The sequence below is a fragment of the Paralichthys olivaceus genome, chromosome 1 (assembly GCF_024713975.1).
Source record: "Paralichthys olivaceus isolate ysfri-2021 chromosome 1, ASM2471397v2, whole genome shotgun sequence".
Classification (NCBI taxonomy): Eukaryota; Metazoa; Chordata; class Actinopteri; order Pleuronectiformes; family Paralichthyidae; genus Paralichthys; species Paralichthys olivaceus.
The window spans coordinates 9937634-9956319 of NC_091093.1; the positions used below are offsets into that span (position 1 = coordinate 9937634).

At 43.3% G+C, this 18686-nt stretch overlaps 1 protein-coding gene across 1 annotated transcript; it reads left to right on the forward strand.

Moving 5' to 3' along the window:
- The first annotated feature begins 12460 nt into the window (after window positions 1–12460).
- On the forward strand, window positions 12461–15926 carry irx5a (iroquois homeobox 5a). Its single transcript, XM_020079685.2, has 3 exons — window positions 12461–12842; window positions 13816–14221; window positions 14910–15926. The coding sequence occupies exons 1-3, from the start codon at window positions 12600–12602 to the stop codon at window positions 15617–15619; spliced, it is 1359 nt and encodes a 452-aa protein (XP_019935244.1). The 5' UTR covers window positions 12461–12599; the 3' UTR covers window positions 15620–15926.
- Window positions 15927–18686: the final 2760 nt, after the last annotated feature.

The window sequence follows — 18686 nt, forward strand, 5'->3', positions numbered from 1 at the left end:
TGTGATTGGGTCAGTTTTTCAATCTCCCATGCACCACCCCCTAACCTGCTCTTCGTGACCTCTCATGACCTCACAATTCCCATAGCAGACAAAAGCCAGATGTTAGCGGGTGTTAGTGGGTTTTTTGACCAAGTGGAAAAGGGGCTTCGGTCTGCCTGAACAAGTGGCTGCTTTTGCATGGGAGTGTCAGTGTTGATTTCTAGCATCGGGATAGCAAAACACACATAAAGCTGCCCCAACAGTTCAATCACAGGGCTCTGCAAATGGGAGCGGGCCCTCGGTCGCAATCAGCTAAGTGTAGCAGGCAGCTGTTGTGTGGCGGATGGAGTGTGTCGTTAATTCTGTAAATATAGCTTCCCTCATGTGTCTGAGAATCACCCACTCAGGCCACATTCAGGCCAGATGAGCAGCAGCTTTGCCAGCGTCTGGTAAACTGGGCGAAACCGTGAATGACTCAACAGAGCAGGGAGGAAATCTAAATGTTCCTTTAGAGAAATCGTCTTTTTTTTTTTTTTTTTCCTTTTGAAAAGACGCAGTGCAAGGTTGCAAACACAACTACACAGTTTTCAAATGTAAAAGGAAAAATAAAGCAGCATTTTTTTAACAATTCCTTATTGTTGCCTGTTCATGTTCCGCTTGTAACTCATTTTATTCAGACTTGACAACAATGAGAAAAATAAATGCAGTGCTCTTTGAGGGGCAGCGCAGCGTTCAAACTGATGGTCTGGCACTTGTATTGTTCTTTAAAGTTGGAGCAGAGAGGCAACAACATTCTGGCTCTTCTTTTATGGGCTATCAATAATCTTTTTCTGACACATTATTTGCCGGGCTGGAGGAAAATAGGGAGCAGCACGGTCTGTGGTTTACCACAAAGACTTCTGGGAGCTGGCAAGGGCAGCGTGCGTGGGTGATGCATCCACCCTGGGGCCCTGCCAGCATGTCTTTTTGACCAGGCTTGCTGGAGCGCTGAGGGCCAGAGACCGAGCTGCACACAGTCTCTGGGAAAAAACACACAGAAGCAATTAGATGACATGACAGTCATGGAGACGATGATTCTTTGGCAGATCAAGCTCGGTTCAGTTTTAGTCACGGCCGCGTTAAGCACCATCTTGGTTGGTTTAGTGGCTTGCTGCTAAATTAAAATATTTCAGAAATAATTGCACCACATCGTGAAAGATTAAAATAACTTTATGCTTTTTTTACTTAATATAATCTGTCATGTTTTACAGTCAGGCTTTCATTGCACCACAGATATATTTCTTTTTTTCCCCAAGCTTCACCATTATTCTCTCTTCCATTTCTCCCCGATGCTGATATTTTTCCCTTGATGGCCATCTTGCTGGTGTGAAGAGTTTTACACCCCTATTCCCTGTGAATTCAGCACAGCTCAGGCTTTTGGGGAAATTAAATAACCTGAGGATGGAGCTACTTTTGGAAAGCCCAATTAACATATTTGCCTCTAGAGGAAAATATTGCCTGAAGTTGAATGGACGGTAATTTAACGCATGGATTTTTCCCATCGTAATTCTCAGAGCTTTGAATAATCCGGGGAATTTGTTTTACAGAACAAGGGGTTTTAACGTTCTGTGCCGAAGCTGAGGTGGTTGGATTTTTACAGAACCTTGTGTCAAAAAGAAAAAATATTACACAGCTTTTCCAAAGAGCGACATGCTCGTACCGTGTTATGCAGTCAAATCATACATTTTTACCGTATGTGCTAATGTATCTTTCCCAGAGCAAGATCCCAGTTTGGAAACATAAAACATGTCTGTGGTGTCCCACTATGGTATATTTTATTTTGACAGAGGACGTATTTGGACACTGTGATTTTGGATCTACTTTCCAGTCTGATGCAAATGTCCTGTGTTCCTCCCCCCGCCTGACTAATTTAAGATCCACTGGTTGACCCTCCAATGCTACACTTCAAGAACATTCATCCAAACTTTACTACCTCTGTGTGGCCTTTTCTCATCCTCTTCTAAAACATTTCCAGCTCTGATCTCAGCGTCCCTTCTCCAACTCTGTGTCAGAGTCCCACTCCGCACACAGATCAAAATCTGATAAAAGTTTGGATAACCCATATTACTTCTAATTAATGGGTAACTTAATGTACACTGACAAGTCCAACGGTTGGTGTGGTCAGCTGCTGATGTGTCCACATGGCTCGGCCCCTCTCAGAAACAAGGCTGACCAGTATAGTCCCACAGTCTAGTCTCGTGTGGCTTAGCATGAAACCCATTTGCGCTGTCGCCTCTGGGCCAAGACCAGAGACCGTTAAGAGTGGGCTTTAAGTCTCCGACTGCTCGGCTGACATCCACCGCTACAGATCATTAAGGCCCCACAGCCTCTCTCCAGCCTCAAAACACGCCAGCAGAGTCATTAAAGGCAACGTGTAATTTAAGTTGGAATAAACAAAGGCTTTTCCCCAGGTCTTTTATTTTTCTCCCTCAACCATGCGCGCATCTCTCTCTCGTTTTCACACATGCTTTCTCTCGCTCTCCCTCCCTCCATTCCTAGTCTTTTTTTCTTTCCTCCTCTGTATCTCAGAGAGAGAGAGAGTTGACACATAAGAGAGGAAATTCTCATTGGCTCCCATGGTGGTGGCAGGCATGGACGAAGGCCCTCAGCCTAATTAGAAAACTAAATACTCTGAGTAATGCCTAACCCCTGGGAATACAACTGCCATATCTCTTACACATGTGATGTGGAAGGACCCGGAATGCCACTGGGGTGTCTCGCTGAAGTATCCTGTGCTGTTCCCCTTTGCACAGCTGTCCACACAGACTCATGCACTTAAGACAGGCTCGCTTTCATAGTTAAAATAGAAAATTGTGTCCTAAGCGCTGCAACACAGCTAATGCTAAATATTTAATTCCCGTGGGTGCTAATTATGGTTGAGTACTGGCAACACGGATTCCCTTTTTTCACTCCGCATAACAACTGTAAAAGCAATTTAAGCATTTTTCAATTAATTAAACACATAGTCTTCCAGTAACCTCTTGTCATTTTGCCCTCCAGGACCATAGCTAATTTGTGTAGAATAGAAAAAGGGAAAGGGGAAGGGGTTGGGTGGGGGCAGGGGGGTGGTGGGTACTGTTTTCATCTTCGCAAAATGCTCCTACAAAGGAATTAAAAGGGAAGACATCATTTTCATGAGAGTTTATAAAGATCACACTCTATCATTCTTTTTTTTTTTTTAAACCCTGTAGTATTGTAAGTGTAGTTTTTTGAGTGTTATGAACCTACATATCAGATGACTGTAACCACGAGCAACCAGCCCCCATTATGTTATCAAAGCTTGTGTGAGATAGTCTGGCCATGAAGCTAATCCCTGATGTATTTTTAGTCACAACTGACTGATGAAGTGAAATTACTACATCAGTGATAAAAATGGGGCTCTCTGAAAAGCCTTTACAAGATCACGCAGCAACCAAGAGAGCTCTTTAAGCCGCTGAGATTCTAAATGAAGTACAAGTACAGCAGCGGTGAAGTGCATGACAATATGGTGAAGATGAGGAGTGGTGAAATTAAGATAAGGGCACATTATGTATCTATATTATATAAAATGATCACTTCTGCTATAAAGTTCTGTCTCCATTGTGCTAGTGTGGGCCAACTAAAAATATAAAACACCCCCTTCTTTCATTTATTCCTAATAACACAGTATGTTAAAAAAATAATAATAATAGGAGGAAATCTAATCACATTTTCTGTGACAAAAATATGAGGAAATAACTGCAATTAAACGATATAAAATATCACATTTTATATATTACACAATGTCAATGTATCACCCTCTATTGTGCATGTCCCATTGGGTGCACGTGTGAGAGCTATTATAAATAAATTGACTCGATTTGACTTATTAGGAGGGGTAGTGGCACACCCATCCTCTTATAAAAGGCCCCTGTCATAGCGAGAGATCAGAAGAGGGCTGTGAAATCCAGCTAATAGTCATTATGGGACCCCCGGTCCCCCTGCACATCCCATACCTGCTCTGCCGAGGCGGCTCACTCAAACTTCATATTTGCATTGTGTCATCTTATCAGCATTCACCCAGACAGCGGACAGATCACACAGCAGACTGACAGCCACATCGCTAATATCAGTAAATAGGGCTGAGGGAGGAGAGACTGAGGAGCATTGGATGTTCCACACTTGAAAGAAAAAAAAAAGACACAAAGAACCAATACAACGGCACAACCTCGTGACACTAAAAAAATAGCCGGAACAATATTATTTTTCTCCTGATGTAAAATTAATATCCAGAGTCTTTGTAGCTTGTGACGCCCCCTCCACCTCCTGATCGGAGTGGCAAGGCAGGGTGAACTCTAAGAACCCTGTGTGCTCAGTCACTTCTGGGCCCATGCAGTCAATAAGGCTATTTCTGATCTCCGGATGGCTAGGGTTTCAAAGCCTGTTTAAATGGGCTCCCACAAAGCCGGAAGCACCAACCTCAGTCCTCTCTCCCTCCCCGTATTTTCTCCCTCCCTCTCTTTTCCTCCTCCACTCTCTCTAAATATTGAGAGGGAGCTCAGCTTGCCGATACACCCCCCCCCCCCCCCCAGTAAAGAGAGGGGGGAGGAAGGAGTTGAGGGGAGGGGGGTGTCCTCTCCTCTCCACATGCGGGGTGGTGAGGAAAGACAGGGAAGCGCAGGGTCAGGGCTCCCAGTGCTAAGCTGTGAAAGGCAAACGTTTGGCAGAGTAATTACACGCCGCACTGCTCTGGGAGTGATTAGTGATAGTTGTCTGTTCAAAGTGTTTGGAGCTCACAGCCTTTATGGGCTATGCTTGCCTTCCCTCTGCCTAATGTTCAGTTTGCATTTGCATCAGGAAGAGAGTTGCATGTGTCAACATAAACAGTGCGCAGATGAAGCTGCACCCAGTGTGCACTTGTGTTTCACCGATGCCCGAAATATATTTCTCCATAAGATCTGGGTAAGATTATCACATTATTGTGCATATTTGACAACTTCTCGGTCGGTCAACCTGACATGAGTTAGCCGGTGTCTTATTATAAATTTGAATATGTGTTAAACATCTTTTAAACCCCACGTCTCTAAAACTGTGTCAAGCTGTAGTACTCTGGATGAAGCTATTTAGCATATGAAGGATTTAAGGCCTCCACACAGTTATCAAAAAAGTCCTCTCCACTCCCAGGTCAGCACTGCAATCAGCCCGTTCAGGTGGTGTGGCCGGTGCTGCCAGCCTCTCATGTCGTAGCTGTGTTTATTTTGGCCAGCCACTCTGTCCCGGCACAACCTGCAGATATGCCTGCAAGCTGTAAGGTGAGCAGCAACACTCCTGGGTAAGAGGGGGGAGGCTGCGGCCAGGAGGGGGCGGCATCAACAGGGACACACATAAGACATGGAAGTATAGGAAATTAATGATGTTGACATCGGAAATATTCAGATATCAATGTTCATTCTGACAAAATTGATTCCTGAATCATGTGACTTTGTTAACTTTCCTGTTCTGGTGATCCAAACAGATGCTATCTGTGTATGATTGTTTTTTTAGTGTAATTTCTTTAAAATGAAAGGACTTGAGCTCTGTCCCTTTGAAAACTTGAGATACTCTAGTATTTAATCCTATCGAAGCCTTTTGGGGGTCTAAAAAACCCCACCTCAGAATAGTGTTTATCCAAAGGTACACACCGTCTCGCACTAATCCCAACACAGGGGCCGACTCTGACAGAGGCCGGAGAGTTGGGTGGCATAGCAGAGGAGAAACAAACATGGCCGTGAACACAGGAGGAAATACCTCAGGGACTTTGCGGGATTGTGAAAGAGGTAAGATGGTACCTGTAGTGCAATCCCCTCCAAATCTGCACCAGGTGTCAGGCATTAAGGAGAGCATCTCCGCTTTGGCTTTCCATGTCTGGCTCAATCACCCAGGGCAGTGTGTCAGATGTTGGACAAAACGGATACTCTCCAGGAAGAAGAGGAAGAAGAGGAGTGAGGAGACAAAGTGCTACAGCAAAGAGAGGAGGATTTTTTTTTTTTTTATAAAAGCTGAATTTGTACCATGCCTAATAAAAATGCCCTTTTGTGGGAGTAATTTCATTATTTTCCTCGATTCTTATCAATGTTTGACATTTAAATATTCAATTACATGTGAAATTAGTCTGCTGAGAATACAGTGTATTGAGGAGACGGCAGTGAGACAATAAAATACGGGAAGCAGTGCTGAACACTTTGGGTTTTAATGAGTTAAGATAGATTTAGAATAACATTACACTGTATCCCAGTGAGATTTTCAGTTAACTACAAAGACAATCGAGCAAAGACTATTCCCCGCGTGATAAAACAAAGCAAGGAGCACACTATAGAATGCTCAGCTTGATATTAATATTACACTCTCAATCATAAAGACAAGGTCTAACTGAACACCTGGCACCTTCTCAATTTCAAGTGTGTAAGCATTTTGCAGGCGCAATTGTCCTGAAACAAAACAGTGGCAGCGGAATACTTCAGTACCTAAAGAGCGAGAGGAACATAGAGCCTTGCTGGCATTGTTGTTGCCACAGATTATACATGACACACTGAATAAAAGGAGCTGATTGTAAGATGTTTAAATGTATCACAGGCATGGGAGAAGAAACTTAATACCGCAGCGCTGGGAGATGGAGAATGCGACTGGGCACGTGTGGAATGCTGAGGAGGAAAACGGCAATCTAAATTTCTAATGCTGAGGATGTTTCCCATTCTGTGTTTATGAAACATGGCTGCCGGGACTACAAAGGTAAGGGGATACAGCATCAAAGTCTGCCCTGACAAAAACAAAAAAGCAACAATGCTGCAGTGGAATGCACGACAGAACATAATACTCCACCTCCTCCTTCTCCTCTCCCCCTAAGCAGTCTCATTTGATTACAGTGTAGCAGGCCCCAAATCAACCCCTCAGTCCCATTTCTCGCTCCCCGCCACGGCTGCAAGTGGGAGGCGGAACACGACTTGCCAAAGTGACCGGGGAGGAGGGGAGGAGAGATGATGTTGTGGAGGAGAATACTTCATTTGCGGGGAAACAATAGAACATGGAAGCGGGCGAGCCGAGGTGTCCGTGGCAGGGTCAGGAAAAGTGGCTGTTGACCCGAGCACGGTGACTGAGACGGAGACTGCATGTCTGATGATGGCGAGGCGACGTATCGTTTACAGGGCTCCCTCGGCAGAAGCCCCTCGCATGTCCGTCTCCAGCCACAGCGTTTGCCCTCTACTTAAGGCAACAAGAGTCAGGCTCAGCATTACAAGCCTATTAAAAGATACTTTTAATTATGCCCCGCTCTCCCGGGATCGCTTCTTTGATGAACTCTGTGTTTCTTTGGCATGTGCACTTAGGAATGGCACAACCAGGAGCACGTGTTGTTTTCTCCCTCCAATTAAAGGGCATGTTGACAGATTAAGGCTGCTTCTGGTTTGTGCTCCACTAACGCATTTAGGGGAGATGATGAACAAGGGGGGATGAGGGGAGGAGGTGTGTGTGTGTGGGGGGGGGGGGGGGGGGGGGGGGGTCAAACAGAGAGAGAGAGAGAGAGAGAGAGAGAAAGAGAAAGAGAGGCTGATAGAAGGAGAAAGAGGAAGAGAAAAATTGAAAAAAAAAAAAAACATGCACATGAACCCTAAGGGATTAATGTGTTTACATTACCTGGGCTGTGATCTATCACCAACCTCGTCAACTTCTATTATGCATCACATACATAAGCAAGCAACAGACCTGGGAGCCCCTGCAACTCACTCATACTATTTCAATTGGATTAAGTCAGTGCAAATATCTAGGGCACGGCTCCCACACTGTGGTTTTAGCATTCTGGTAGTCATTTGATTTGTACGTTGTATCACTTTACCTTGGTGAAGGCATTGCAGGAGTGCCTCCTACATGCCTCCAGAGCTTTTAAGTAGTATGGGATTTAGATGATTAGCATATGGCACCTATAGCGCCTTCAAAACAAACATGAAATTATCCGTCGGTCTGGTTAGACAACAGTCAGGCACGGAGGCCCTCAGATCATGAATCAGAATATACAGGTACACACCAGTGAGAGGAATAAGGGAATGTTAACTATGTGGATTCACCATCTGTGATGTTGTCTAACACGAGCTTTATTCTGTCCCAGCTGCAGGAGCAGATCTGTATTGTTGCGTGTGTAAGACACTCAGTCTGGTGTCACTGTATAAATGCTAGAGGCTGCAGCAGGGCCCCTGAAAGAGCTCATATTCACACTCAGGCTTCATTATATCCAATCAATATTCGTTTAGTCACTGAGCCTATTGACTCATTTCTGAAATAATATTACAGGTCATTTGTCTTGTCATGGAGCACGGAGAATGATCCCTTTTATACCATTCTCCCATCTGGAAACAGGGATGTGGGGTGAAGTCTGGATATGCTCTATGGATACAACTGTAAATAAATATTTTTGATAAAACACTGAGAAGAAAATCAATGGGTGCTTCCTGTGATCCACCTCAGGCGAATCAATCATCATCTGCGCAGCTGGCGGTGTGCTGCAGGAGGACGGCGTGTCAGCGAGAGACGGCTGCAATCTTTGTCTGATACCTCTCATTTTGGAATCGCTTCTCATAATAGGGTCATCATTTCATCACTTAGCCAATCCAGAGCCGTGCCATTCAGCCTTGCAGGGATCTTGGGGGAGTGTGGAGAGAGGGGTAGCCCCCATCTGAATACATACACACACACACACACACACACACACACACACACACACACACACACACACACACACACACACACACACATACACACTTGCTCCATACATCTTCATTCAGGTCAATAAAAGAAAAAGAGATCACAAGAACAGAGAAAGAGAAAGAGATTTTCTTCACAGAAATTGTCTCACTCTGTTTCATGTAAATTGTGTGAGTTTTACAGTAAAATTAAGAGATCAAATCTGAATTGTGTATCAGATAATGTCAGAGATATTTATCAAGAAACATTAAACATTTCAATGACAAAATAAGAGTTGCACGTGTATTGGAAGATAAATGCATGTGTGTCAATTTGTGTCAATATGTGTCATGATTATAAAAATAATTTCTTTTCACTGGGGCATCAGCTTTATCTGCAAGTGTGTGTTTGTGTGTGTGTCTGTGTGTGTGTGTGTGTGTTACTGCTTGGTGACATAAGACTTCTTCGACATGGATCTGTACAAATTTAAAATAAACAAACAATCAGTTATTATTTTTAATACATATGTATAATACACAACTTTCCACCCGTAACACTACTAACAACATATGAAAATAAACACAAAAAGTGCAGGAATAATAAACACTGATTTCGTGGCTATCTTGTTTAAAATACATAAATAAAGCTTGTAAAATTACTGCTGTCATAATAATGACTTTAATTAAAATAGCTAATCATAGCCATATAGGATGCCAGTTGTTTAGTCAAGTAGTACAGGGCACATATGTTTAATCATTTAATAACCTCCCTCTTCAGAAAAAAATGCAAGGTCAAAAATAAATTACATCCATTATTTGCAGCAAATCTCCCCAAAGCATTTGGAGCGAAAACTGTTTTGAATTTCAATTGGCTTCCAAGTGGCAAAAGCCCTCAGCTAATACATCAAAGAAAAATTGGTGTCAACTAATCGGTTTAGGACACAGATTTAGAATGGTTAAAAATCCCATGAACACTTCAAGCATTTTTTTCTCCTGTGCGCCACGAAAAAGGTTTGGGAGCAGCACAGCTGACCTTGTGCGCTCCAGAAACCTGTCCGCCACGACATTAACTGACTGTTTAACTCACCCCGCCGCGCAATTAGTCCGCCACGACGCATAATGTTGTGTAATAATAGCCTCTATATCCAATTTAGATTACACTCGCTCCCTGAGGCATTTTTAAGTGGCATGCACCATCTTTCATTCACGTATTATTTTGCCACGTAAAGCCGTCTCCGTGCGAAAAAAAACCTCTCAGGGAGAAAAAAAAAATCGGAATAAGCGATAACGAGGAAGAAGCAGCGAAGTTGGAAACTGCCAAAACACCGTGCGTAAAGATTTAGATTCGGATCAGTAATACGCGCGAAGTCCAATTCACTTTTACGCACAAATGCTGATGTCCACATTAAAAAAGACACAAACGAGCAATACTCACCTAACACCTCTTCCTTCACCAGTGCAGAGCTGAGGGGCGGCAGCGGTTTGCCATAACCTACTCCTATTATATGCTGCGTGATCTCCAATCATGGGTCCTCCTCCTCCTCCTTCAGAGAGCTACTCTCACCCGAGGACACATGGACACAGACCCCTCACGCCACCGTCTTACTCTGTAACTTTCTCTGCATCGTTTTAGCAATAAATTAAATACATACTGGCACCAGTTCTGTGCGTAATTTTGGCTCAAGTAATTCTAGAATGTGGAGGTGTTTCTGAATACATGACAATATAAAAACATCAAACCTGTGTCTATAACAATGAGGTTATATTATGCTATTTTCCGGCTTTGTAACATGAATGTGAATGATAACTGCCACTGCTGCTGTTATGAAAAAGTCGCATTAATTAGATGATTGTTTAAATATACTATAGTATTATTGTCACCTGATTAGACTACAGTTCAGCGTCCATTCTTCTTTCTTATGTTCTCCCCCTCTTTCTCTCTCTCCCCCTCTGTGTGTTTTGAGTCTACGTCGCTCTCCCACTGTATCAGCGTCATCGCTCTTTGCTCTCTGGAGGTTTTTCAGAGCGTAAAAAAGAACACGTGAGTGAGTGAGTGCACACACTCTTTTAGCAGCGCCTACAGCGATCCCTTTCGGCTTATCTGAGACTTGAACTGGAAAGTCAATCAGCAGAATGAAAACAGGGCTATTTTAAAACACAGTTAAAATACTTCGAATCGGACACTAATCATTTCCTAAAGCCATGTTTGGTTTAAGCAGTAAGAAACGCAGTTATTTCTTTGAATTATAAGAAGATATTAATAAAATAAATACTACGACTTGTGCCGTAAGTAATAATGATATTTTACAATTTCAATAAAAGTAATAACATCCATGATAACAACAATTATAAATTATATTTTAAATGTCTGGGTCGTGCGTAAAAGGCTTTTGGCATGTGTTTACTATATCTAACGCCCATTACATATGACAGTGGTTACTGATAAGAGTGACCTGTTAAATAAATCTAGGCTGCCCAACAACTCAGCAAACAAAAGTATCTGCAGCCATCAAATGAGATTAGATCCACGGGTCCGGGCGGATTTGGTGTAGTTGCCACTAATCTGCCCTGGCTTGAGGGTTTATGACTTTCTAAGTGTGTGTGTCACGTTTATTACGGGATCTGTTGCAAAAACGGTTTAAGCGTCGCCACAGTAAATCGTTCAAACACAACATGCTCCCGCAATCACAACGCACAACTGTCACAGAGGAAAAGTTTGTTGACAAACATTACCTATTCTGATATTCTCATACAGCTGTTGGGACTGCTGTTTACGTCATTTTAACTTTTTTATTCTTACTTCTCAGCTGTCATATATCTTACCGATGCAACATTCGCCCAGCGTTAGAAAGTCGACGTGCACAATAGCGGTAATCCATCTGAAACTCCCAGTGCGGATTTTAACACGAGGCGCACGGAGATCACGGAGCACCACTCTGTTGATTTACCGCACACATTTAGAATGACGACTTTTTTTCTTTTACGCACGAAGAAAGGATAACAAAAAAGAGAGCGCGCACAGCAGTGGAGCGCCTTTTTTTCCTCAAATTCCTGTCGGTATCTTGCGAGCCCATATCCTGGCACACAACAGCCGATTTGTTATTGATCAAGTGTGAAAGTGACGGCTTCCTATTTGGGGGGAGAGAAAGGGAAAAAAGAAGAAAGTTGGGAGTTGACAGACTCGCATGATGTCGCCATCCAAAGGGGGGCTGCCAGACGCGCTTGAGACTTACTGCAACGAGGCTTGTTAAAGGGAAAAAAATAGAGAAATAGAGAATGAGGATTGTTAGTTAACGCGAGAGGAGGAGGGAGAGAGGGGGTGAGAGAGAGAGGGGAGAGAGAGAGAGGGGAGAGAGAGAGAGAGAGAGAGAGAGAGAGAGAGAGAGAGAGAGAGAGAGAGAGAGAGAGAGAGCATGGATTTGGGCAGGGCTGTGGTTACCCAACATAAGCTTGCCTTTTCCTTCGGTGACTACACCCCGGGAGGAGGAGCGTAACGCGCAGCGTAGTAGGCGTCAGGATCCTCAATTTCCAACTTAGCATCTTGGCAGGACATTTTCCCAAGCAAAAGCCCCCGTCCGACGGGTAAAAAAAAAACTTCTGCACGGGCATGAGAGCGACGGTGCCACTCAGATAAGGGAGCAACAGAAAAAAACGAGACTAAGCATCCGACGCGCAGTGACTGGCTGGCGGGCAGCGACACCCAAAATAATCCATCCCTAAAAAAATCAAAGCTTTTATTTAGTGACTTTTTTACTTTTTCCTTCCTGCTTCCACTGTTATCATTTAGAGAGGAGGGGGACAGGCAGCGGGTCTGCACGCACCCACGGCTCTATGCGCTCCGACAGCAGCGCATGAGAAAATAAACGGGGGAGAAAAGTGCGCAAGTTAAGTGGCTTATTCTCTCCGGGCTTCAGCATGGCGTATCCTCAGGGCTACTTGTACCAGCCGTCCGCTTCTCTGGCCCTGTACTCGTGCCCTGCGTACAGCACCAGCGTTATATCCGGACCCAGAACCGAGGAACTTGGGAGATCCTCCTCGGGATCTGCTTTTGCGCCCTATGCCGGATCTACTGCGTTCACCAGCGCCTCGCCAGGCTACAACTCCCACCTACCGTACAGTGCAGACGCGGCGGCAGCGGCCACATTCACCTCGTACGTGGTGAGTAAACTAGAGGTGATTATTTCTATGTGATGGGAGGGAAAAGCGAGGATATTATAATTCGTTACAGCAGCCTTGAGTGTCCGCTTTGACATGCAGCGATTAGGAAGAATTGTGCGTCATGATGAATGTGCAGGGATATAAAATTACAGAATGGCAGCTCCATAAAACATGTCTTTGAGAAAATGGAAATTATTCAACTGAGTAATGAGCAATTATGTGGATCTTAAGTTATTTGCAGTATTTTCTAGACGAAAGAGCGGGTAATGTGTTGCCGAAGACTCTTCGCTCATAACTGACGAGAACGCACCGTCTGAAGGCAATTTAGATCACTGCATTTGTTTCTTACTCTTCTTTTACTTGAGCCAGTCGTGAAACTTGCATTTCGCAACTTTTGTAAAAAGCCAGAGAAATATTCTGATTAGCTTCAGTTGTATTTACAGTGAGTGATCACACGGCAACACAAGTGATTCAAATAGACATGGTACTGCAGGCCTATTGCCACAAAAACTGTGATCCCATTAGAAAAGATAGAGACTCAGTGTTGGGCCCATCGTGCATAATGACAAAACATTATTACAATTGCAAATTATATTGTTGTAATAGCGTGAGTGATGTAAGCAGCTGTGGGCTGATAGTATGCAGATAACAATACAAATTCTTGACGGCAACAATATTCAGATACCCAAGTTCAAACATCCATAAACACTGAAGTCAAAGTTGAGCTGGATTAAAGCCAGTGTATTTGTGTGTCTGTTTATGTGTGTGTGTGTGTGTGTGTGTGTGTGCGTGTGAGAGAGCGAGAGAGAGTGTGTGTGTGTGCACGCGTGCTTATGCTAATGCGCGTGCGTGTGTATGCGTGTTCATGTTTGCCAGAGCTTTTTTTAATATATTCTGCAGGAGTTTTAAAAAAGGACTGAAGGATTCAACTTAACCAAACTTTTCTTTTCATTTTCTTTTTGTATTATTACAGAGTTCTCCCTATGACCACACCACGGGTATGGCCGGCTCAATAGGATACCACCCTTACGCAGCGCCCTTGGGCACCTACCCTTACGGTGACCCAGCGTACCGTAAAAACGCGACCCGGGACGCCACGGCCACCCTGAAGGCCTGGCTCAGCGAGCACCGCAAGAACCCCTACCCCACAAAGGGAGAGAAGATCATGCTGGCCATCATCACCAAGATGACCCTCACCCAGGTGTCCACCTGGTTCGCCAACGCCAGAAGGAGGCTAAAGAAGGAGAACAAGATGACGTGGACCCCGCGGAACCGCAGCGAGGACGAGGAGGAGGACGAGAACATCGATTTGGAGAAAAACGACGACGACGAGCCCAACAAGCCCACGGACAAGGGAGAATCCACAGACACGGAAGCAGGTCGGTGGTGCAGCGGGGAAGAAGGGAGAGGAGAGAGAAAAAACACAGGCAAAAAGAATCATCAATTTTTCATCGCAGTCGTTTCCACTCAGGGTGCAAAATTGATTGCTGGTTAATGGTGGTATATTATTTATAATGGGACAATTGCTTTAAATAATAATCACCTTGAACTCCCCTCGTTTGACTTCTCAGGAGCTGAAATTGCTGGTGACGCAAAGTGTTTAGCAGTCAATTTATCTTTAAGAGCATAATAAGGATACAGCTGGTGTACACTGCGCCGGCTGATCCACTGAAAGAAAGAGACTGCCATTGTATGATAATTATATGCTACTTTTGAATATTTATAACCACAATTATTCACAGGAAAAATGTTTAATACAGAAAATATGTATTTATAAATCAAAATAGTCACCATGCTTTATGTTCAGACACATTGTTCCTGTTTGTGAAACACTGTCCATGCTCTTTTGTAATTGTAAAGCTCATTCATATTTTTATGCATGGCACACATCTTAATAAGGTCAATTACAAAACTGTTTTTAGAGGGAATATACATAAGTAGCCTGATTATTTTTATAGATCAGATTTCATCTCGCACTGGTGTTCACCATTACCTCAAACACATGTTCCAGTTGTATCTTCGTCTCCCCTTATTTGGCACTAATTCTGTTCTTTATTTGCGCTTTAGATCAAAAACTGCTGAACCCAGGGGACATTGGCTGTGACAGGTTTAAAGAGGAGAGCCATGGCAAAGACACGGATCCCCTTCTGAGCGACTCGGAGTTAAAAGAGCAGGAGGAGCGGACTACAGACTTGCTGCCGGATTCCGCAAAACCGACCACATCGTCGCCCTCCGCGGTGCCCCGGGGGAACCCGAGCGTTGCGCAACAAGACAAGCCGACAGATCTGAGCCACGCACCGAGCTCGGTGACCAGCAACGTGACCTCCGTGATCCACTCGCCCCCTTCGGCCCCTAAACCCAAACTGTGGTCCCTGGCGGAGATCGCCACGTCCTCGGACAGATGTAAAAGCAGCAGCGACGCGCCACAGACCTGTCCCGGTTTGGCACAGAACGCGGTGATGGGCACCAGCGCGTCTCCATCGCGGTCCTCCCCTCAGTGCCCGCTCCCCAACAGCACGGTCCTCTCCAGGCCTCTGTACTACACCTCCCCTTTCTACCCCGGCTACACGAACTATGGTGGCAGCTTTGGACACCTTCACAGTAACCACGGCTCGGTGACCACGGGCTCCACGGCACATTTCAATGGATTAAACCAGACTGTGTTAAATAGAGCAGAGGCTTTGGTGAGGGAGAGCCAGAAAGTCAGAGGCCAAACGCAGGTAGATCTTTGTAAAGACTCCCCTTATGAACTAAAGAAAGGTATGTCAAACATTTAATACCTGACTATTTTCCACTCACTCGGACTTTTATTTATTTTGTGTGGTTGCATTAAAAAAGAAACAAAAAGAAAAAAAGAATGACGAAGCAAATTCTAAGAACAGTTATTTTCTGAGTAAATGCTTATCCTCAAAAATGTTTAGTTTCTGAATGGTTAATCCTAAAATGTAACAAGAATGGTCTTAATCGCTGCAGCCGCCTGAGTCTATTTGTATTAAAGACTAACATGTATATTTAATGTAGCATTTTTGTATTTAAAATGGACAACACACTATCTTTGAAGTAAATTATGGAGAAAAAAAAGTATATGCTTGTGCAGCGATTATTTTGGGGGAAGCAGCTGAAATGACTTTAAACATGTGATGTGCCCATGTGTTTTTTCAAAGCCAGTTGATCATACATATATATACACAAGAGGTATAAATTCAAATTTGCACCGTGACAGTGGTAATTATCATTTCATAATATTATTATGGGAAGAGCTCCTACAGACTGCAGAGAAAAAGGCCCACATTCAATACAAGGATGTTGGAATATCTAAACTATTAATGCGCTCAGATCATTTATTTGTCAATGAAAAATGTTGGCAACAACACAGGTATATTTAGGTTTATTTATCACCAGTTTTTTTTATTTTCTTTAATATACGGTCTTTTTTTTCACCCTTTGGTCACGTTTCTAAAAGTGTATATTGATATAGTAACAACACAGAGGAGCAGCCATTTAACCCAATTACCTATCGTGTTTTATGCAGAGCAATCAGGTGGTGAACTCCGGTAATGAGCTCGATTTTATGCCAAATTTAGATCTCATTACTATTTTCCTAGGCGTGGCAAAGCTGTTAGAAGGGACGCGGCCATGCATTTAGAACATACTGGCCTATTATATATATCATTAATGGAGAGTCTTTTTTAATGGCGCGTTAGATGTGAGACATTTGTGTGTGGAGGAAAAGGCAAAATACTGCGATACACACTCACGCACGCTCTCACACTGTGAGGAGCTGGCAGCCATGCAGGCACTGTCCTCTAACTCTTCCAACTTCTGCAGGTAGGTGTCACACTTGCTCCTAATTTCAATGGGGGGCGACTCTTTGTTAATCCGACACGGAAACCCACCCCTGATCATATGGCCTGGTTAGAAAAGGAGAAGAAGAAGAAGGAGAAGAAGAAGAAGAAATGGAGCCAACGGGGCAACACACAATGATCACACTTATCATGAGGATTATAGCTTGACAAGTGGATAACAAAAGGCATGGATCCGACAGGCAGAACAAAAAACACATAAGGCTGCATGTCACACTGACACGGTGGAGACAACAAATATGGCTTTTTTAACTTCCATTCATTGATTTTAGTTGTTTGTTTTCTCCTGATTTCTACATTTAAAGAAAAAGTACTATTAGTATTAATACTGATATTATTATAACTATTTTGAAGCCTGCTCAGTCAGTAGGCCATAAGCCTTAGTAGCATAGGCCTCAACACAATAACACACACACACACACACACACACACACACACAAAGTATAATATATTTGTATACATTTCTTTTTTGGTTCGTTTACAGAACACTTTAAATGACACTTAATTATTGTTGTATTGTTATTATTGGTATGATTATATTTATTATTATTGTTATTATAGTTATTGGTATTATTATTATTATTATTGTTATTATCATTATTATTATGATTGACCTCTGAAGTGGGACAGCCTGATCTGCTTTTATGGCTGCCATTAATCTCTATAGTTTACTTTTCCCTCCTGCAGTTTGAGATGTCCCCTGGGCTTTATGAAATTCCCCCAGCCTTAATGTCCTCTGCTCGGCCTCTCTGGTTTAATCTGACTGAGTGTGCTGGAGCAGTGATTGCGACACATCAGCCGGCTAAATAGCATAATTATGTTTTTTTTTTTCCTCTTCGTCGATCCCCCTGGGGAACTGAACTGTTCGATGCAATGCCCCCTCAGAGAGTATTAGAGTTTTATTAGGGAATCTCGTTGTTTTCCCACAATTGATTGAAGGGAGCAATGTTTCACTGGGACAACACACGTGCACTCTGTGACTCTTGTTTTGTGTGTTTGTGGCGAGGCAATAATATTATCAAAAAGAATCTCCCTAATATAAAAATACAAGGAAACACTGGCAGCATGACGATCATCTAAATTGAGTGGATCCCGAGCATGCAGAGGTACAGGCGAGATAAAACATGTCTGACTAATGAAATAGCTCGAAACATCTTCACCAGTTTTTGCACTGTGCTGTTTTTTCGAAATTAATTATTTTGTGGGATTTTTTTTGTCTTTCTTTATTTTCAAATGAATCATTCAGCTTCGTTTCACCCCACTGCTGTTGATCAAATCAGAGACATACACAAGAGGTGTTTGATGCTGCATTAATCCTTTGCACTGTAATTGATTATACAGCCCAATTATTATTATAATCTTTATTATTATTATTAGTCCCTGTGGATATTGTGTTTATTTTTATGACTAAAAATATATATTTTAACAGCTGGGGGAACAGGCAACAGCTTTGATACTCTGAATTTTAACTAATAGAACAATTCGTTATATTAGAGGCCGTGGTAAAAGTCAGTAAATTAACCCTAGATTACTAGAAATATAATAATATTTGCAGACCCACCAGAGGCACGACAGCCTGAGCCTACAGGGGAGAGGACCCCTCTCTCTCTCTTTCTGCAACTTTGTACAACTCGGCCCCTGCGTGGCTTCCCCCTCCACTTGAATGGCGTGTCGGCTCATTGTTGGGATCGCTCCAGTGTGAGAATACTAAGTAGGGGTGAAACCGTTCCCACGTGTGAGAATGGGGGGTGGGGGGTGAGTTGGAGGATAATCCGACAGGAGGAGAAACGGAGGAGAAAAAGAGGAGGATAGGGTCTGTACCCTTCACTCCGACTTTGGGGCTGTTCAGAGGCAGATTCAGGGGGGTGTTGAGAAATAAACACTTTTCACTAACTCTCTTTTTTCGAATCAAACATGGAAATTGAAAATAGCGAATTAAAATGTTTTAAGTAAAAACTTGATTAGGCTGAAAAATAAAAGG